Consider the following 22,672-nt stretch of genomic DNA (forward strand, 5'->3'; position numbering starts at 1 on the left):
AGTGTTCACACACACACACACACACACCTTCCTCAGCTCCTGCACTGCAGCACGTTAATATACACTCTGATAAACAGGCTAATACTCGCAGTGGCAGCACTTTACACACCATTGAACGCAACACATGGCTCGGAGTGCTCGCGCGTGATGTTTGTGGAGGTTTTCTGAGTTAATCTCGCGTGGACTGAACACAGTGAGCAGGTACGGCAAGTGGAGAGGAAACAGCTCGGCGAGCTGTTGTTTTTCGGCTTTTACTCGAGATTTTTCTGTGACAACTCTTATTAAAAACGTCCACGCGGCTCTGGTTGACGCGCCTTTAGGGATTATTCCCACTGGATTGTGGCACATTTGCGACATTTACTGTGATGCACGACCATAACAGACGTGGTTGCGGCCGCTGAAGCTCAGCAAGGCTCAAGAAACTCCTTGAATAAGACTCGAAACGAAAAGAAAGGAAACGTTGCAAAATATGAGACGGAAATGTTATGATGCAGATGCAGTCATTTGTTTTAATGAACTTCATATCAGTGTTGTTTAAAATTGTGCAGAATAAATTCTGTTTAGGGTCTAATATGAGTGAATCTGACTCAATGACCTAAGTCTCTCGCTGTTGGTTTAGAAAATTCTGTAGGTTCTTCAAAATAAAAGCACTTCCTGGATTGAATGTTGTGAAAAACAACCAAATAGAACAAGTTCAGTTGTTGAATTAGGTTTAAAAACAATGATTTGCCAGACATGTCTGGTGTGTGAATGGTAATGAGTTGTGAAAATCTTTGTGTCGCAGTCCAAAAAGATGCATGTGAGTGTGTGTGCATCTGTGTCTGATAAAATCGATGCAGAGGTGCATCGATTTTATCCGATTTTATGGTCGTTCTCTGAACCCTCACCACCCTCCATACTTCTTTCTTAAGTCATGAATTAGCTGATAACCAAAATGTGTTTTGTTCAGTTTTATGAGTCCTGATTAGTCCCAGACCCATAGAATGGAAACAAAATCACTTGAGCTTAAAGTTTTCAAATGGCAACACATCTTTCCCTGAGCTAAAGAAATTGATAAACAGCTGAGACAGAATAGTATTATATATATATATATATATATATTTATTTTTGACCTGAAAGGTTTCAGCAGAAAAAGAATACATTTGGAAAGGGGCAATGACTTTTTCAGGAAATTTTAGAGATGCGTTTGGAGGCAAAGTGAAGATTAACAGCACCGACTTGTTCTCTCTGCCATCGGCCGAACATGGCAACACAAAGCCCTGACAACTTTGACACACACACACACACCCACACACAGATGGTAAAACACACCCAGAAAACAACCGAAGATGAAACGAGTCAGCAAACAACCACATCACATCTCCTTGAAAAACAAACATTTAATTATAGCAGCTATGCCGCATTATTGGCAGAGCGGCGGGTTTTGATGTGCGCCACTAAATAGCGTTACTTTGAGCCAGTAACATTTTTACACCCACAAAAAGACACTCAAAGCAAATCCCTTTAAGGGGAAAATGAAAAAGAAAATTCCAAATTAATACGGCTTTAGCTTCTAACAGTCTGGAATCGGATAATTTAATGTCCCATTTCGAGTAATAAAAGGCTACATTTGTGGAAAACACAAAAACTTGCCACCAAATGGATTTTATGTCAAATTATGGAGCTAGCTCCTCATTTATGTGCAACAAATGGACTCATTCTTGGTTATGTCTTGGTTTTCTCTGAAACTAATCAACAAGTTTTCATTAAAAAATGATTTTGTTTGCTGCAGCTAAGACAATATTTAACGTGTTAAATCCACCTAATATTGATTTAAGTTCCCTGAGAAGGTTTCTACTGGATGGTTTGGTGAGGAAATGCATCACCTCATTTATTGACACGCCTGGGGAAAAATGTGAGCATAAAAGGAAAGCACAAAGATGAATAAATCTTTTATAGCTGTTGCTTAATCCTGCGCCTGTAATCTTGACAATGACTTTAAAACAGATCGTTGTGAGGACTTTTTTATTATTATTTTCTCATGGACTTTTTCAATTCGATCAGATGGGACAGAAATAAAAACTAAATAAATAAAATAACACGACTCAGCCTGTCGTTTCTTTTTGTCGCGCTCCGAAATTTTAAAGGCGCGAGAGAACATGGCGCTCAAGTGAGACGCGCGTGTTTAGGACAATCAGAGCTAATGACACATTTCATGTTAAACAAGGCTGACTGAGAATTTTCCTGTGAAATGCGACTCCGAATTATTTGTGGAAAATTTGCTGATTTTTTTTTTTTTTTTTTTTTTTTTGTGCATCGTTTCTAAATATTTGAAAGCAAGTGCAGCTTGGTAAGCTGAAATACGTCGACAAAATGCTATTTGAAATACTTTTTGTCTGGTGTTCACAAAACGGCTAATTCTGGAACGCCTTTTATTTTCCTCGGCGCTGATTGGTTGATCCCCTAGGAGCCGAGAAAAGGAACATTGTACATTTTATACATTAGCTTTTGCTGTAGTTCGTAGCCTACTGTTGTATTAATGCATATTACAGTACACTGTGTTCCAAATTTTTATGCAAATTGGATTTAAGTGTCATAAAGTTTAAATATTAAATTTATAGATGGTATTGTGTGTCAAGGCTCTTTGAACCACTATAATTAATTTCAGAGAGCTGGTTGATTAGTTTGTCTGGTGAGCTCAATTAAAGGAAATCTACTTAAGAAGGATGTTCCACATTATTAAGCAGGCCACAGGTTTCAAGCAATATGGGAAAGAGAAAGGATCTCTGCTGACAAAAATCATCAGATAGTGTAGTGCCGTATGACAAGGTATGAAAACATTAGATATTTAAGGAAAACTGAAGCGTTATCGTACTGTGAAGAGATTTGTGGCTGATTCAGAACAAAGATGGGTTTGTGCAGATAAAGGCATAATGAGGAAGGTTTCTGTTTGACAAATTCATCAGATTAAGAGAGCAGCTGTTAAAATGCCCTTACAAAGCAGCAAACAGTTATTTGAAGCTGCTGGTTCCTCTGGAAGCTCAAGGTGGAGGATCCTCCAGAGACTTGTGGTACATGAACCTACTATTGGGCCCCTAACCGGAGCTCACAAGCAGTAACGGTGGCAGTGGGCCCAGCCGTACATGAAGATTAATTTTTAAACAGACTTGTTCACTGATGACTGCTGTGCAACCCTGGATGGTCCAGATGGACGCAGTAGTGGATTGGTGGTGGATGGCCACCACGTCCCAACACAGCTGTGACATCAGCAAGGAGGTGGTGGAGTCATGCTTTGGGCCGAAATCATGGAGAGAGAATCATTGGTCGGCCCCTTCAGAGTCCCTGAAAATGTGAAAATGACCTCAGCAAAGTATAAGGACTTTCTGACTGATCACTTTCTTTCATGGTTCAAAAAGAAGAGCCGAACCTTCAGTAGCAAAATCATTTTCATGCATGACAATGAATGCTGCAAGGAATACCACTGTGTCATTGGCTGCTATGGGCATAAAAGGGGAGAAACTCATGGTGTGGTCACCATCCTCCTCTGACCTCAACCCTTTTGAGAACCATGGGAGTTTCCTCAAGCAGAAGATGTGAGGGTGGGATGCAGTTCATATCAAACCAGCAGCTCTAGGAAGGTTTTCTGACATCCTGCAGAGAAATTCAAGCAGAAACTTTCCACAAACTCACAAGTTCAATGGATGCAAGAATTGTGCTGTTGCATTGACCAGTTAAGAAAATCTGAGAAAATATCACTTGCATAATAATTTGGAACACGGTGTATATGCTGTGTTTTTAAAGAGGGCTTTAGTGTTACTTTATTTGGTTAGTTGCTGTTCATAACACCCATGAATACCAGAAGTATGGAGCTAAATTGGGCCCATAAAGTTAGTTCAAAAGTTAAAAAAATAAAAATAAAAATGAAACTGAACAAAAAATTTTAACTGAAAAATTATTTGGAAACTAAAAAATAAATTGAAGCTGAAAATAAAAATTTGAAATTGGGAAAAATACAATTTTGAAACTTAAAAAATTGTCAAAACTACTTTTCAGATTCAAGGTTTCTTTTTCAGTTTCAAAATAATTTTTCTGTTTAATTTTTTTTTCCTTTTGAGCAAACATTATGCCCCCAATTTAGCTCCATACAAGGATTCGTTATACAAAAAGTTTATACCAACAGGACCGATATTCATTTTAGCACAGTGATTCTGGAAAATCAGTGACTCCCCCTATATTGATTAGATATATTCAAATTAAAGATTTTCAAGATTTTGGAGTTAATTAGCGCTAAGGGTGTTGTAAATTACCTGTCAGTATTAACTTATTTTGTCTAAAGTAGGTTAAAATAAGAAAAGGAAGGGACAAAAGTTTGAAATTACCCCCAAGAGGTCAGGAAAATGTCAAGATTTGAGGTTAAAAAGCTGGAATGAAATAAAATTCCCTATTTTGCTCTACATTGAGGAACAAATGTATGCTCAGTCACAGAAATGCTTTCCATCCTGGAAGGACAGAAAAACAAAATGACATGGTTATGAACGGGGGGGGGGGGGGGAGGGGGATTCTTCTCATTTTTAAGCTCAGACATCCAAATATATGTCCACAAGCTCTACGAAGTGTCTTTTTTTTTCTTCAGTAACTGTCTCCTTTAAATCTTAAAGGGTGTTGATGATAATCTTCAGAAGTGGTTTGTCTATTGTGGTTTCTAAGCAGCAAAATTCCCTTTTAACTCCAATACATTCCAAAAAAAAAAGTATAGGAAAGGATGAAAAACTGCTTTATACGACTGCTGATTAATACTATTGTCACAATTGGTTGGAAAACAGGAAACGGGTGCAGAAGCAAAATTCTTAGTCATCAGCCAAATATTTATTGCTAAATGAACTTATCTTGAAAGCTGAATATTGTGGAGTTTAAAGGACTTTAGGAGAGACGTTTTTAAGAGCTCTGGAAGATCTATGTCATCAGAGTCAGTCGGTTGAGTTATGAGTAGTCATTATCTTCCCTGCAGTAGAGAAACACTTAACGTAAAATGGCACCTTTTTGCACACAGGGCAAAAAGGTCAGCATCGTCTTCCACTTTGATATTTGATCTTTGATATTTGTGGCAAATTGCAAATGGCCAAGTTTACAGACACTCCTGGCTGCCAACTTAGCTGACTTAGAAACCATTGCAGCTGATGACTTGACATGATTTTCTCAACGCATGAAGTCAAACAAAAGCTAGTTGTGTTATATGTATTCGTTCAGTTTCACATAAGTTATTGACACTGATTGGACCTCAGCTGATTTTTTCTTTCTTTCTTTTTGTTGTCCTCTAAACAAACTCAGACGGAGTAAGTACTGGTGTTGCCTCATTGTAAACCAGTCTAGTCGTCGAAGAACCACAGCTGGGCAAATGGTTGCGGGCTCCCGGCACCAGCTGCGGATTCTTGTACAGAAAGAGCTACCAGGTGTTTGGGATTTCACGCTCCTCCCCTCCTTCTCCTCCTCCGCTGGCTCCCACTGCGGCCTGCTGGACCGTTACTGGGTTGGATTGGCACCGGCTGTTACCCCACAGCGCCACACGGGCCGACAGATTAGCATGCTTTACTGCATGTCTTCCCTCACACCGAACACCACAAGCAGCCGAGAGTGTTTGAAGTTTATTTCGATGCACTTGAGGAGAGTAGCTTCCAGGAAAACTTGTACGTCCCCCCCACCCCCGTTCTCTCCGTGTGTGTGCTGCTCTTTCTGCTTAAAAGTGGAAAAATGCATCCTTATTTTTTTTTTGTTTGTTTGTTTCCTCCTCAAGCATCAATTCTGGAAAAGTGAAGAAAATCCAGTCAGAGGAAAATATTAGAACATAGATTTTCCTTAGACAACTTTCGGCTTCTGAATGGTTTCTCTATTTTTGTCTGATTTGATTTTGATAACTTTGCTCCTCTTTTGGGGTTTGCAGATTTTACTCCATGTTTGGTATCCTTGCCTAAAGCCTACAGGTTGCATTATGTTTTTCTGTTTATCACACAGAACTCTGTTTTGCATTACCTGGACTTCCTGCATGTGCAGCATATTAGGGATTGTTTATAAAGTTCTGTTTATTCCCTTCAGCTGCCCGGTTTCCTGCACCTGAACCCGTCCAATATTCTCAAACGAAAACTTAAACTGATCTTTCTTTATGGCAGCAAGGATTTCCTAGATACATGCTGATGTCATTCCCACTTTGTATTGTAATACGATGCACATGAATTGACCAAACTTTTACCTTTTTGGTTAAATGTCTCTCAAGAATGGCCTTTTTTCACACTCTATCTAATTTTTACCCTATTTTTATTTCTTCAAATAATAGATTCCTCCTGGTATTGCATTTAAATGTTTCAGATCATTATACAAACTTTAATGTAACTTGAGTAATATGAACGTTTGCGTGCATTTTTGCTTAAAACATGTTTGTTCTTCCTTAAGAAGTTATTCACAATGGGTAGAGTATCCAGAAAGTTTACTCAAGTAGTAGTAGCATAAAGTATGACATGGTAAAGCTACTAGTAGAAGTATAAACGTAATTTTGTTTTGTTTTTTTCAAAAAGTTACTGAAGTAAATGTAACTTTTCTACCCAACTCTGCCTTTGGATGCCCTAAATGTGCCTCAGCTTAATGTCACAAACTGATGGCTGGATGTTTTCCTTCAGGATTTTCTGCCCAAAGAGCAGAAGTCATGGTCTCATCCTGCAACAGAAGGTTGCCCAGGTCCTAAAGGAGCGAAGAAGCGCAACACCATCACACTACCACCACCGTGTTTGACTGTTTCTGAAGCAGCTTCCTTTGTCCACATCAGTCCAGACGTCTGTAGTGTCTCTTTGGAACAGGAGTGGTTTTTGCCTAGGAACTATCCCATGGAGGAAATCTTTCCTCGGTCTCCTTTTGTTATTGTTGAATCATGATCTGAGGCCAGTGACATCTGCAGAGCTTCACATGTTATTCTGAGTTGTTTTGTGAGTCATGGATGCTCCAGTGGAGTCTTTTTTTTAATAGGCAGGAGGGTTCACAATTGTTTTATGTTTATGCCATTGGAGAATAATGGCTCTCAATGGGGGGTCCTGAAGTCTTAGAAGTGGATTTCTAGACTGATAGAGGTCAGATGTGTTAATTTGATGCGTTTCTTTTTGAGATTTCTTCGTCTACTTCATGTTGTCAGACAGATTCTGTTGTTAAATCACGGTTGATTCGAGATTATATTTTCACACAGAACCAGATTTGTTTGGATTGGTTTTTTTTTTTGGTTTTTTATAAATGTAAACATCATTCATAAACCGTTTTTTTATGTTTCTCTGATTGTTTTCTTTTTTGCCTTAGATTAAAGTCTGACTGATCTTAAATATGTAAATATGCAAAAAGTGAGCTACAAAAAACTCGTTTTAAAAGTTAAAACCTCGCAGAAAGGAGTTTTACGTCTCTGTAAATGAGAGCGAACACAAAGATATACTTAGGAGCATGTTCATAGAAATACACGGATAGTGTTTAGCCCAAGCAGCCTAAACAACTGCTAACAATTACAACCATTAGTGGTTTGGCATTGCCAGCACCCACTCTGCCTGTTTGTAATATGATGGAGCACAAATGTCATAACAGTGGAGTTTTGAGACAAACAAGATGCACTACCAACTGGATGCCCAAAGTCCAGAGGAGAGGAGTGTAGGAGGTCTGGAATCAGTCTTTTGGAGAAGGATGAAGTCTTCATTTTCTGCAGGTTAAACAGAAATGGTAATAATGTCTCACTCTGATGCTGTAGACTGAAATAAATCGACTAAATAAAGTAAAACACAGAGTCTCTGCAGGACCAAAAGTAGCACTGAGATTACAACTGTGATTTACATTTAATAATTCATCCATGTTTCTAATAAATAATGGTATGTGTTCTTTTTGCGTATTGGATTTTGTTTGATTGCTCCTTTTCCCTTATTTGCCATTTCATTGAAGTGCAGATCAGCTGCCAGTTTTCATTTTTAACTTTCCCTCAGTCTGCCTGTCTGCCCTTCCCTCGCAGCTGCACCGTTAGCAATCAGGGTGCCTGTTAGCGATGTCAGTCAGTTCACCTGTCAGTTTACAGCATCTTGTCGCACCTTAAAAGTTGAAAAACTGCAAAAATATCAGAAGACAAACAAAGATTGGCAAAAAGAAAGCCTCAAACGCAAACAAAGGAACTGCGGAAATACAAAGAATCCAAACTCTCAGTTCACATAAAGCTGAAGCTGCATTATTCGGGTTCAGGAGAACCGACGGTTCGACTCCATCAGGACACAGCAGGAGGGTTTTAGACTTAGACTTAGACTTAGACTTAGACTGACTTTATTGTCATTTTGCATGCACAGGGTGAATACAGAACGAAATTTCGTTGCATACGGCTCAGGACAATGTTTTGAGCTTTCAATGTTGTGAGGTTACTCCAGAATAAAATAAAATACAGTATAAAATATGAATATAAATATAAATATAGAATATAAAGTGCAGTAATGACAGTAAAATATAAGTTATTTAGCTCTGTACATGTGCAAGGTATAAGTGGAGACCAGATTTTAAGTGCAGTCCAGTTAAGAGTTCAGCAGTCTGATGGCAAGTGGGAAAAAGCTGTTTCGGAACCTGGTGGTCCTGCACCGGATGCTGCGGAACCTCTTTCCAGAGGGCAGCAGGGAGAACAGTCCATGGCGGGGGTGTGAGGGGTCACTGATGATGTTTCGGCCTCGGGACACGCAGCGCTGGGATGAAATATTGAGCAGCTTTAACTCAATTAGGAAAAGAGCCTTAACGTGAACAAAACAAGGTTAGTGGGTCCTGATTAGGGGTGTGTGTGGGTGTGTGTCTGTGTGTGTTTTATGGGAATATTTATTTCACACAGTCACCTCACACGGGGTTATGCGTCACCCTTTTGTGTAAACAGGAACCCCCTGTATAAAAAAAACCAAATCGTGCATTACAAAGTAAGTGGATGATTTAAGGTGGTATCAAGAGAGTCCATCTGACCTGTTTGATAATTAAAACTAAAGTGTAAAATTAATAACAGTGAAAATGCTTCAAAACTCTTCAGATTTTCCCAGGCGTCTTTCACATTCATGTCTGTTTATAACGCTGCTTTCACAATATGCAAACTCTGCTGATTAAACGCCATTTAATGTACGTAAAACGGTTAAATATTTCACCCAAAATGAACCAAATCGTTTATTCAAGCATCCGTATTTGATGTGGATAGCATGGCAATCTAATCGATGGTGGTTATAGTCAGGTCGACAACTCTTTTACATGCAATTTCTGGTCAGATGAACAATTTTTGATGATTGTTTACCCCTTTTTTTTAACATCAAGCATTTAATTGAAACCTTGAGAAAGAAGACTGTAGTTGCTTATGGGTCTGTGGGTTTTTGAAGAGATTTAAAATAAATCTTACCGCCCAGCACAGACTGACACATGCTCAGTGAAGTCTCTAAAAACCCTAAAATGTCATTGTGGGGCCTATAGTTGGCATTTAACACTCTTGATATCAAAGTCAATCAAAAGCAGGCTGCATATACAGGTAGTGTGATGAAACTTTTCTCCAAAAGATTAAACATGACAACTAGTCTGCAGATTTGCAAAGAAAACACAGAGAAAGACCAGAATTCTACCACATGGAGACTAAAGCCCAGTTTTCCAATGTTCGTCCCGTGGATTAACATGTGTGAAATCCAAGTTTCTCTCTCTAAAGTTGCCTCTCTTCCTGGTAGGCAGCAGCAGCCTGTCCTACGCTGGGACCGAAGCCTCCTCAACAGACAGCAGCCCTAATTTCATTAATTATAAACCAATATGCTGCTGGCAGTCCCTCTGGAGAAGACTTTACCCAGCACTGGCATCTGTTCAGCTTGAACACAGCGAGGGGCGAAGAGACGGAGGGAGGAGAAAACAAGGACATCTCTGACTCCCACCACAGGTGAAGCACGGTACTGTGCAGGCGAACGGGGGAAGGGAAGTTAGTGACGATGTAAATCTCTGTAAATACACATTTATTATTTATATTTCCAAGAATCCGTGCTTAATTTTTTTTCTTTTGCCTTTCTCAGCATCTTAAAAATTGTTAAAAATATATATATAAGAAATTATGTCTACTTGTATCTTACATTGGTTTGTATAATGACAAAATGTTTTTCCCCAGAAATGCTGCAAATGAAATAAAAATATTAATGTTTTTTTTCCCCCAAGAAATCAGAGCTACAATGTCACTAAATGAACATCATCCAAAGCTAATGCAGTGTAAAGTAAAACTGCTGTGTGAGAAAGGGGGGGAAAAAATAAAAAAAAAGTTTAGTCCTTTAACATTTAAAGCAATTTTAAGTCACATTAAACTAAAATTTGAAATTTTTCAAGTAGACAGCCTTTAAGACAAAAAGAAAGCCAAGCTACAAACCAAAAATAACATATTTTAATGTATACCAAAAACAAGTCCGATCAAAGTCTAAACATGTGTTACTCAAACATGTTTACGCTCTCAGCGTTTATCAATTAAACCCATATATCCACGTATATATATGCATTGGTAGCGGGAATCAAAATGCTGCTTTCTGTATCACAGAGCAGATTTAATGTGATTTTCAGCTCTAATTAGAGTTAAGTCACTTAGTGTGTCGTAATGATGTTTAGCTCACGGAGCAGTGGTAGCCGTCCATCAGCCAAATGAAATATTAAACTGACCTACCGCTGCAGTGTGTTTGTGCGGGTTTATATTGGGAGATGTGTCGGGGGAATTCTCGTGGAACAATGTGTGTCTGCTGCATTCCTTACAGTAAATACACACAAGCGCGCTAACGCACGCATTCCTGACCTACATTCACCATACACAAAACAACGGGGTGTCAGGAGAGGCAGACCGGCGTGTGCATGCGTGTGTGTGTGTGTGTGTGTGTGTGTCGGGGTTGAAAATCTGCAGGTGCACTGGGCCGTGAATCTAATGCAAAATTAGTGTTACCTTCCTGCCGAATAATTCATGAGCCCGCATCCAAAAGACTGCGGAATGACTCAACTTGTCATCCCCTCTGTCTTTGTCACACTCCCCGATGAACCATGTTTTATTTAAAACGAAACATGGAGCAGAAGCTGGTAAATAAGCGCAGCTGCAATTGGCAATTGTCTGATTTGATCCTAGATGGATCTTTGTGGGCCAGAGTTTAACACTGAGATAAATAAGCAAACAACAAAAATGAAATACTGGCTTGAGTATTACTTTGCTCATATACGAACTCAAGTTTTTGTCTTTTTACAAGCACAAAAAAAGGATAAAGTCTGCAGTGTTGAGATTGCAATAGACGACAGACAATGCCCTGCAAAAGTATGACTGTAATTTGAAGATATTAAGTGCAAACTTTATTGTCTATTGGACTGTCATGGGTTTGAGTCTCGAGACTTGCAGCCTCCGACAGCTTTTTTTCCAGGATTGTTCTACGTTCAGCTGCAGCCCTCTTCCCCGTCCCTGCTGAGCAAATCATGTCCCCATAGCACCATGCTGCCACCACCAAACCTTTACCGTTAATTCATCTGATGAAGAGGGAACCTTCTTCCATATGTGAGAAATAGCAAAAAGGACATCTTATGGCTCGCTTTGGTCAATGGCTTCTGAGTTGTCCGTAATGTTCTTTCTTTTATGGAGAATCCTTTGCATAATGATCTCCAGAAGTTTCAGAATGGTCTCCAGAACAGAACCATCCTTCGTTATCAAATATAATTTCCTTATATTTTAAGGAATATATCATTTTGAACATAAAACTTTCGCTTTCTCACCACTTCCAGTCCCTTCTACAGTAAATCCCCTATCAACCAGGGTTAGAGAGATTGCAGTTTTGTTTGGGGGGGTTTTCCCCCCTAAAACTTAAATTAATATTTTTCTTCCCTAAATCAGAACAAGTTTTACCTCCAATAAAGGCATTAAGAGTAAGAATACAAAACCGTGTCTTTGCTGAGAATTCACCGGCCAGAACTCAGTTGACTATGTTTACTTTATTATAGGTCAGTGTGTGCACACCCACTAACTATAGCCGGGGCCCCGGCATATAAAACCCTAAATAATATGTCTACATTTAGAGAAATCATCGGGTGTTGCTGTGGAATGCAACACCATTGTGGTGAGGCATTTTCACAAAAGAACAAACAACCACTGGAGAAAGCCATAAAAGGGACGTTCTCCTTGTGCTAATGCGATTCAGTGTCAGGAAAACGTGTATTTAGGGCACTTTATGGACTGATTATAAAGTCTATTATGATTTTTTTTTTTGCTTTAACACTTGTTTGAGCTTCAAATTGTTCAGAATTTGGTATGCGAGACCTCATATACCTTTATGATTGACAAGGCTCATTGATAAAAGTTGTTGTTGAGACGCACTGATATTTTGGTGTCTTTAAAAAAAACATTGATTGAATCTTAATGTGTTTTTTCATGAACATTTCCTTAATGAAGTCATTATGAACCTTTTGCATATTTCAGTGTTGAAATAAGTAAGAATTAAACTTTAGACCCTAAGTAAACTATAATTTACTCCAGCTTATTCAACCTGTGCATAATCTATCTTTACTTGGTGTAACACACCATATATATCAGTTACGGAATTTTAAAAGAAATTACTGAATTTAGGGGTGTGTAAAATTAAAAACACCATTATATTTTCATTTCCTAGCATAAGGAAAAGAAAATATCAAAGTACTTTGGTTTCAGCAGGACAACCACAGAAGAATGCAGATTGATACGATGCACTTTGTCTTCCTCCTTTTGCATAAACACGGTATATCAACATATTTACTAAAAAGAAGGGAAAAAACGGTATTTTTGCGTATATTTGATCCTTTCGGATATATTCAAATTTTAAAGACAAATTCCTAGTTTATGACCACATATCTAGAGAAAAAAAAGCTGATTCTGATACAAATTGTTGATTTTATAATTAGGTTTTGGTTTACAGAGTGGCCATCACTCAGTGCAAGCTGGGGTGAACTTTGAGATGTTTGAATTTATGCCTGTTACATCCCACAAGTTTTACCAAGTTTATAGCGAGAAGACAGCTGATCCTTTTTGATGAATTCTTTAAGATAAGACCAAAGAAGCCTTCCAGACGACGGGTGAAACGCATTTACGGCCGCTGTGACGTTTATCACTGAAAATCGAAGCAAACGTGAAGATATAAACCTGCAAAGTGTTACCACGAGCAGGAAAATGTGAGTAATTAAACATTAACTCGCCGCTTCCCATTTATTTGTTTCCCCATGAGGACATGTTGGTTCCGAAACACGTAACTTGTGGACCTTGTTTATGTCCGACGCACTAAATTTGACAACAAACACTGTTGACAGTAAATCCCTCCTTTCCTTTATAGTCTAAACACAGGCACGCAGAGATGCGCGCGCACAGCGATTGGAGCGCGATTGCGCGCGTTCACACTCAAAGCCACATTATCTTAAACGATCACATTTCCCAGCGGGGCCGTGTGATTGTAACACAAACAAAACGAAACAAACAAAAAAAGAAGAAGAAGAAGAAGCACACAGAGCGACGTCGGGGCCTTGCAGCTACCTGAGAGTTGGCTCGAAGGTGAGCCTTTTTATTTCCCGCCTGCCATGCAAGGCACGCGCCGCGCTCCAAAGCCATTTCAGTGGAGCTCCTTTGTTGAACCATAACATTACTCGCCACCGGCCCCCTGCACCTCCTCCAGCAAACCCACTGCCGTTTGGAATAACAGATGAATAAATGGATGAGGGGGGAAAAAAACAGTAGACTGAAACCACAGTGGAACTCAGCAATGGTCAGCCAGGCCCACCACGCCTCAGCAAATGTTTGTCCAAACCTGTTATTTCTGGCATTGTACTGTCTCAAAGAGATCATTTCATTCTCCATAAGGAATGCGGCGGCTATAAATAGCCTGTAGATGAAGGAGGGGAAATCAGAGATTTGTAGACTAATTACAGAGCTGGAGTTGAACCCTTCTGTTATGGTTCATTTTTCATCAACCTCTGTCTCCATGACTGTCTGACTGACTGACCAACCGAGGCGAATAGGACATTTTCTCAAAGGGACACGAACATCTGAGCTGATTGCTGACCTCTTCGTTTTCTGCACCGATCAGCGTGCAAGCAGCACTTCAACCTCGTGATCCTCGAGAAAGACAAAAAAGGACGTGAATGGATGCAATTATCAAACACACCCTTCTCGTTTTTGCTCCGACACATTCACTGTGCATTAGGGGAAAAAAAAAAAAAAAAAAAAAAAACTGGAGATGACTGACAAGCAGAGGTGGGGCCCAAATTAGTCAGACGAGGGCGGCAGTGGTAGGAAATGCTACTGTAACACTGGAAAATGTTCCAAACTCAATAAAAGAAGAAACAAAGACATAACACGTGCAGGTTTATTGGAAGGAATGTGTTTCTTCTGTTTGTGGTTAATTAATTACTGCTCCTACTCAGTCAAATAATGTAATTTCCTTTCAGATGGAGACACTTTGATGTCTTTGTACAGTCACTTTGTTGTGGCTGAGGGAGGAGAAGGGAAAGGTGGAGGCGTCCGAAATCACTGACAAGTTTATGACACCCAGGATGATTATTTCAAGATCAGAAAACGTTCGTTAAACCATTACTTTTATAAAATACAGCTATAATCATTATCAGATCTTTTCTAAAGGACAGAGGATCCGATATTTATTGGAAAAAAACAAGGAAACTAAGTTTAAATTATTGTGGAAATGCCGCCCCCGTGTGGGACTAATGAAGAACTGCATTACGTTTGAAAACATGCCGTTTATTTTGTCTTTTTTATTATTATCTTATTTTCAGAATTGTGGCATAATATTTATTTTTTAGCTGTTTAGACTACTTACATTTCCACCCCATCATCTGGACTAAAATGTGTTAACGTTATTATGTGTACAAGTATCTTAGACTCTCAGTCACGCTGGTAGAGCGCCAAATTATCTTAAGATAACCCCTAAAGGTTCGGCTAAGCTGGAGTTTAACCGTAACTTTTGCAATATAATCTTAATATAGACCTTTAGGAAACTTTTCTCTGAAGGTTAGTTATTTTGTGTTGAAAATTAAAAGAAAATACTCTACAAATGTTCCCTACACATTTCACTATACTGTAGAAAACCAACTTCTTGGAAGGTTCCTTCGAGGTTCTTTAAATATTATCTAGAACATTTACGAGAACCTCTTGCACTTTCTTAATGTTAGTTTCAACACGGAGTCTGCAGTTTTGCGTTTTCAGGAAACGTTAACAACGACTTTGCCGATGATAATAATAAAGTTTCGTCTCCATGGTTACCTTAAAGTTCCACGATCACTGCCCGACTGAGGTTTGCTCGGGGGTCTCCGGCTGACTCACACCGTTGGAGGCGACTAAACAAGCAGAGCTGCACAACTTTTGCGGGCCATGTTTAAACTCGGATTATAGTCCGAATACATCTTTAAGAGGCAAAAATTATTCGGATGGATGTGGCTATGGAGGTAGAGAATCAAAACACGGTGAGTAAAACTGTCTTTACGACGTTGCTAGCCGTTCCGCTAGCCGGCAATGCTAACAGTTCTAACGTTTTTGACGTTGAATATTTTCAGCGGGGACTTTCTTCTCTTTTAACTTTGCTGTCAGTACGGTATCGCCATAACATTACATTACAAGACATAGTTGGGTCAATTTTTCACCAAGTTAAATAAATTGTAGGCTTTTGAAATACAGTCTTGGTCAAGCTAGGGTGCGACGGTGCAAATTAAACGGAGGAAATGGAAAATGTATTATAAAGATAATGAATTTATGCTTAAGAACGGTCCTGTTCGCAGCTGGCAAAATGTAAAATGTATTTTTGTGGTAAAATTGCAGTGGAAAATGGTTCGTAATCTAGTTTGTGTGAAGTTAGCATCTGATTCGTAGCTTTCAAATGCCAAAAAAGGGCTATTTCACAGTTTTTTACGGGATCCGCACCGTAGCCTATTGTTGAACTTTCATAAAATAGAGTAATATCCTTTAAATAATTCAATATATGTCTGACATGTCTAAGTATTGTGGTTTGTTAAGCATGGCCTCAATTCAGGTGGCTTCAAAGCTCCCCAAACGCATTGAAATTGTTTAAAAACGCTGTATTAAGATGCACATAATTCTCCCAAAACCATCCAAAATGCTACAATCTTAATGCCAGAAAAACTTTTTTAAGTTAAAAAAAATTCAAATAAACATTTGTGTTTTTATTAAAATAATAAAACAACCAACTGTCTTTTAGATAATTGTTGATAGAAATAGAGCAGGGTTCTCCAACCTCTGGCTCCGGAGCTGCATGTGAGTCTTTGGACTTTCCACAATGGCTCTTATTAACTAATGACACTAGAACTACTAGTAATGGATTAATTTAGATTTATGTCTAACAAATTGTGAAATTGCCTCAGCTTCAAATCAGATGTTAACTCCAGTGTTGTTTAGAATAACAATTTTACTCTTGCATCAAAGGATGAATATGATGAAAGCTGTTGATTTTATCTCAAAGTGTAAAAAGTTTATTTAAAAATGCTCTTCTAAGTAGTTGAGATCTGCAGGTTCTCCCATTTTCTTTTTCTCCTCACTGTTTATTTTGTGAAATTTATTGAGCACGACGATGCATTTTGGGATTCTGTTGCTTCTCTAACATTGCTTTGCTTTTTAAAGCTCACATCCTGCCCTTCGTCGCTTAATGACAGCAGCTCTTCATCTTCAGATGTCTTAAATCAAGAGAACCCTCTGGAGAGCCTTACTCACCACCCTCCCATTCCTGGCACCATCATTCCCAACCGGATTTTCGTCGGGGGAATCGACCACAGGGTGAGATTTCTTTAACGCTCACCACTGTGGGACGGAGATCAGTCCAGTCCGGTAAAAAGAAATGTGTCTGTTTGTTTTGAGGTCAACGAAGGCGACCTGCATCAGATCTTCTCGCAATACGGTGCAGTGAAAGATGTGAAGATAATAATAGACCGCTCAGGAATCTCAAAAAGGTTACTTCCTTCCTTCTGTCCTTTCTTTTTCTTTTCTCTCTACTCCCTACCATTTTAAGCATGCTTCATAAATCTTTTGTCTGCCTCCTGTTTCTTTGAACAGATACGGGTTTGTTACATTTGAAAACCAAGACGACGTATTGGGAATCCTCAGTAACGTAAGTGCCACGATGCATCTGCATCCGTCTCATCTGTCCGGGTTTAATCGCGTTGTCTTCATCAAAAGGCGACTGAAATCTGCTTTAAAGAGAAGAAGCTCTGCATTGGCCAGGCCGTTAAAAAGAACCACTCTTCAGGAAAAGGTAAGCTGAATTTCAGCCAGCTGACTTTCTTTTAAAACTTTCCGTTTAGATGGATTGTCTTTCTTTCTTTTTTTTTTTTTTTGTTGTTGTGTTTTTTTTCTCAGCTAAGAACGCCCGCATGGCCAACCTTGACCCTCAGATGTCCTGCGGGACATTTTATCTGACCACATCCACAGGACATCCATACACCTACCATAAGGGCGTGGCCTACTTTCACTGCCCCAGTATGAACCCTTTGGCTCACCACTGGTCGGTAAGGAATCCGACCATTTCACTTAAAATCCCGCCGAACGCTGCATAAAGTGTGGAGAAGTTCATGGGACGTGGTTTCTTGCAGCCTCACCCTCAGCTGATGCTTCCTCAGTCCCATCAGCCTGTTCACCCCCAGCAGCCACCTGTGTATCCTCACTACCAGGTAGCAATAGCACTTTTACCTTTAGAGTCAATTAATTCATCAAGATAGTAGCTATTTTATATTTTCTGGCTTTTTACAGGACATCGCAAACCAGTATCAATGGAACATCGCTCAGGTTTGTGAAACAAATCATCATTCGGCTGTTTAGGTGAATTTCCCCACTGATCAACCCTGTCGTGTTTGAGTCCAGGTGCCGACCCCTTTCAGTGCAGCGATGTACTCACAGCAGCCAGAATATCCTTACCAGCCCCTGGATGGAAGCTCCTACCTGCCTCCTGGGCCCGCCATGGAAGGCAATACCCCAGAGGTACCTAAGATTAACAAAAAAAATGACAAGATTATAATCGGTTAATGTAGATTCAGTTTGTGAAATGTCTGATTTAAGATGTTATAGCACCAATGCTTGCCTCTTGTTTGCAGTTTTTAGAGTCGACTGCTCCACATTTTTACTCAGGAATGACGCCGATTGCTCTGCAGCATGACCCCAGAGAGGTAAAATTCTCCCCACTAGATATCTCTAATGGTTAGATTTAGGGCTGGGACGATTAATCGAATTGATCACAATGAATCAATTTTTGAAATAATTGTCAACTAATTTAGCCATCGATTAATCGTTAATTGGAGTTTACGGACTCAGAAAAGGCTGTTTGCTGAAGAAACAACACGCTAAACCAAAACTGAACAAAAAATGTATACAGTTTTTGCATCTAAGACAACATATATCTTTGTCTGTAAATATATTCACCCAAAACTCCTGAAGTGGCATAGTTTTATCTTCCCCTGGTTTAAAATCTTAAAAAAAGAAATCATCCCATTAATTATCTTTGTCCAAATATTAATTAATCCAGAACATAGTCAACAAATTAGCCCTACACTGTGCTGAGAAGTCAAGAAGAAAGGGCTGAGCTTTTCACATGTTGAATTTTTTTTTTTAGAAATAATGTTATAGCCTAAAACAGGCTATAAAAGAAATGCATCTTTCAGTGTGTTTCTTATGAAGCATAAAAAGACTTTAAATGAAAAGTGTGCAAAACATGACAATTTTTTTTATCTGATTAATCAGTTAATTATCAAAATAATTGATTAATCGCTTACTAAAATAATTTGTAGCCCTAGTTGGATTTTGATAAATGTTTCAGTGTGACATAAGGTGCCTGTAGTAGAAAATGAATTTGTGTCGCCTTTCCCAAGGATACCAGTAAATCAGTCACTTTGTGTGCATAAACGGAATCAAATCTAACCCTACAGTTGGTGGATTTAACGTCCGTCCCAGGGAGCTTGATGGTGTTCGCCTTCACTGAGGCATTTTCTGGTTTTTCCCTCCATAGAGTCAGCTGTTCCCCCGTCCGCGTGTCCATCTGAAGCCGAGGCACCGCCGCTACACGCACCCAAAGGACTACTACCATCTGCCCGAACCCACAGAGTTGCCGGACGCCGCCGCGTTTCCCTTCCACGCCCCTCGTGTAGGCTAACCAGACGACGTCTTCCCAAGCAGAACGTGCCACACTCTCCGCCGACAGTTCCTACTACTTCTCCACGAATTAGCACACGCTCATATCTGCTCCACAGCAACACAGTGAAACTCTGCAATGCTTGCTTTTAATTTACGCATTAGGGTTACAGTTTTAACATCTTTGCACTGAAGGACATTTTTCACAACAAGGCTTTGAGAACCGGCAGGGGTTTCAAAATAGGTTCTCTACTGATTTTTGCGAACAGCGCAGCTATCTTCAATGTCACATTTACACAATTCATGTTACTGGAGGACAGATCTAATGATCTTTTACGTGAAAAAAAGCTGCTGCGGCAGTATGTCATCATGGTGCCTTTCTGTTTCGCGTCAGTGCGGAAACATCTACGTTAAAATCCACAGTTAATTTTTTCTCTTGGATCTGTGCCTGAATATAGAGGGTGAATGCTTCACCGTTGGCGTTTTGCCGTGTAGTTTTTGTGTTTCAGGGTCTCGGAGCTGTAATATTAAGGCGTTTTATCAGCGTCGACCCTTCCAGGGACTGGGTCACATACTGGTTTTTTAAACAGGGTTCCTACATAGTCTTAAAAAGAATTTGATGGAACTGTTTTCCAGAACTAGAACTACCAGTCCCAATTGCTACATTATAAATATCTGGATTTCTGAGAAAAAAAAAAAAAGTTGCTCCAATCAACCATTTTGGCTTGTCTGATAGCTTTGAAATAAAGAGGGACAAAGAAGTGATAGATTTGTTCATCCCATTTCTCCCATCACTTTGTCCAAAAAATATCCGTTGTGCATTCCTCCAACTATTTGTTAGTCTGCTCATTTAACCATCCACCCATCTATCTACCTGTTAGTTTGTTCAATTATCTATCCATGTATCAGTCTGACTACACATCCATCCATCCATCATGTACTGATAACTCTAATTAGAGCCTTGAAAATGATAGAAAGTTGTCCTAGAATATGTAGGAACCCTGTTGAAGGCACTGCTTCCCTCTGCCTCTTTTATTGCACATTCCCCTTTGACAGATGTCGATTATTGACTCGAGTCATGAAGGCAACAGGCTTACTCTGTACCATGTGCCACTGATGCATGTTGAAGTAGATATTTAGAAAGTTGTCGTTGCACAGTTTGTCCACAAAAGTACTACAGTTGCTCCCACGTTGTGTGCTTTAACGTTTCAGTGTGGACGAATTGTGCTGAGAACTGCTTTGAAGCACACAGGAACTGATCAGTGCTTTTCCACTGAGCAGCTTGGCGTGGGTTTTGTTTCTCACACGTGGAGCCACCTGGATTTGTCCTGTGAAGAAATCCTGGCCGACACATTTTAAAAGAGAAATAAGAGATTCCATGTTTGGAGCGGATCGGAGCTCAGCATGCAGACAGGTCGTTTTAGGAACTGATTGAAGCTTCATTTCTTTGTCACAATAGTTTTAGCATTGTTAAAAACAGAGGAGGTGCTTCTGTAAATGTGCCTTGTTTTTCCCCTTGTATTTTTTATTTATTTATTTTTTTACTTTCAGACTTTTTAACATTTAAATTTTTTTTCCCCTTATTTTGAAGTTCAAAATGTTGTAAAAAGTCACTTCTTCTCAGAGGACTCAACAAAAAAATTCCTGTATTGAGAGAATTTAACTTTAAATCCACTTCAGGTATGATTAGTGGGTACTGCGACTAGTGTGTGCTAATTGCTTTCATTGCATTGCTTTGTATCTTATTGTACTTTCCTATATGCTTTATGGGTGAAACCCAGTGTTTTCTATTTAGACCAAAGGCACATTGTAAACCTCCTAAACAACAATCCAGTTGATAAATATATAGTTTTAATATTGTAAAGGTGATGTACAGCGTATATTTGAGATCTAAGTACGCCGCTTTGTAATGCCTTATATTGTCAGACAAGTTGTTGTAACATTGTTGTGGTTCAATGTGTTTGTAGTTTTCAATGCAAATAAACATTTTTGCTTTATGTTCCATGAAGTCCAGGCGTGTTCTGTGACTTGGCGATCTTGACTGAATACACGGATCAATTGCAATGAAACGCTCTAAACATTAGAGGGGAGGTGTTTGAGCGTGTGATAGCAGGGTCGGTAAGCTGCCAGTAGGGCCACTGGCCCTGATGAATCAGGGTTTTATCTGAATGAATGGATAAAAGACCTTGGCACGACGGCAAAAACACCTGCCTGCAAATTACAATAACAAAAAGACCAAGTCTCGTGACACCAGATCGAGGTTTCTAAAACAGCTGGGTTTTTTTCTGGGAATCTTTTACGCTGCTTTATACAAAAACGTTACTTACGACACTTTTCGGTTGACACGTTTTCAGCTCTCTTAATGTTTCTAATTAAAAGGCTGCATCTCCAGCAGACCAGTTTTGCTTCCCACCATATCACCTGGCCACTGAAGGTGGAAAAATGCCGCATAGGCTACAGTCATGTCCACAATCATCATATGACTAGAACAAGTGTTTACTTGCCTCAATCAATCGGCATAAACCGTCCTTGTCATTCAGATTACAGTTTCATTCCAATCAAGCTGAATCCGATCAGAATATTTTGGTTAGGGCCTTTACATGGACACATTTTATTCCAGTCAGCTGTTCAGAATATTTACTTGCATGGACATTTACTTATGTCCATGTAATTGTGTCAAGGACTATAACATCTGTACATGGAGCATCTGCTCTAACTTGCCACGCAAAAATCTAAAGAAATACAGCAATGGATCGTTAACACTTAACAAGTGTTGCACCAAGTGTCTGCAACAGACACCCAAACATGCTAATCCAAATGTTGGACGTGATTTTACGTTTGCTAAATGCTATTTCAACCATTCCTCTTAATCTGCTTTCTGAACATTTTGGTTTTAATCCAGAGTGAGGGTTCCCCCAATTGTTTTTGTGCTCTAAAAGGATAGCTGAGGGATTAGCACCTTTAGACTTCATTTTATTCAGCGGAGACAAAACACTACAAAAGTGTAAACGTGTGGTACCACTGCTGAAATTCGATGATTAACCCACCCTTTCCTGACTTTTCTTTCTTTACCAATGAACAATATCCCCAACGCTCCTTTTGAGCTTCAGCATCTCTAAAAAATTCATCACTATTGGACATTAAAGGCAGTTAGAGTCTAAATATTGTATATGATTGATTTGCAGCGTGTGAAAGCATCACACTTGAAATAAAATAATCTGCCAAGCACTCCTTCACAAATAGGAAGCGCCCAACATTGACACTGTGATGTCAGAGACATTATGCATCTCTTATTAACATGGATTAATTGGACTTGGTCGACAATCAGTGGGGTTAAACTTTCCATAAACTTTTTTTTAAAGGCAATAAACTGTAGAGTTGTATCCTTAACCTAATTAGAGCAATCCATCTTCCCGAAAAGACCAAAACCTCCTATTTGTTGTTCTTTATGTATGTGGATTTTAGGATCTGTGCAAGTGTGAAACTATTGGAAAAACAAGAATTCAAATCACTGTGGTGTTTTTTATTCTGCTG

At 39.3% G+C, this 22,672-nt stretch overlaps 1 protein-coding gene across 1 annotated transcript; it reads left to right on the plus strand.

Moving 5' to 3' along the window:
- The first annotated feature begins 5,374 nt into the window (after window positions 1–5,374).
- On the plus strand, window positions 5,375–21,140 carry LOC116716293 (protein boule-like). The gene is made up of 11 exons (XM_032557213.1): window positions 5,375–5,506; window positions 16,646–16,798; window positions 16,880–16,971; window positions 17,075–17,129; window positions 17,198–17,273; window positions 17,378–17,526; window positions 17,611–17,688; window positions 17,768–17,803; window positions 17,879–17,995; window positions 18,109–18,180; window positions 19,017–21,140. Exons 1-11 carry the CDS (start codon window positions 5,375–5,377, stop codon window positions 19,158–19,160), a joined length of 1,104 nt encoding a protein of 367 aa, XP_032413104.1. The 3' UTR covers window positions 19,161–21,140.
- Window positions 21,141–22,672: the final 1,532 nt, after the last annotated feature.

This window comes from Xiphophorus hellerii, chromosome 24, assembly GCF_003331165.1.
Source record: "Xiphophorus hellerii strain 12219 chromosome 24, Xiphophorus_hellerii-4.1, whole genome shotgun sequence".
Classification (NCBI taxonomy): domain Eukaryota; kingdom Metazoa; phylum Chordata; class Actinopteri; order Cyprinodontiformes; family Poeciliidae; genus Xiphophorus; species Xiphophorus hellerii.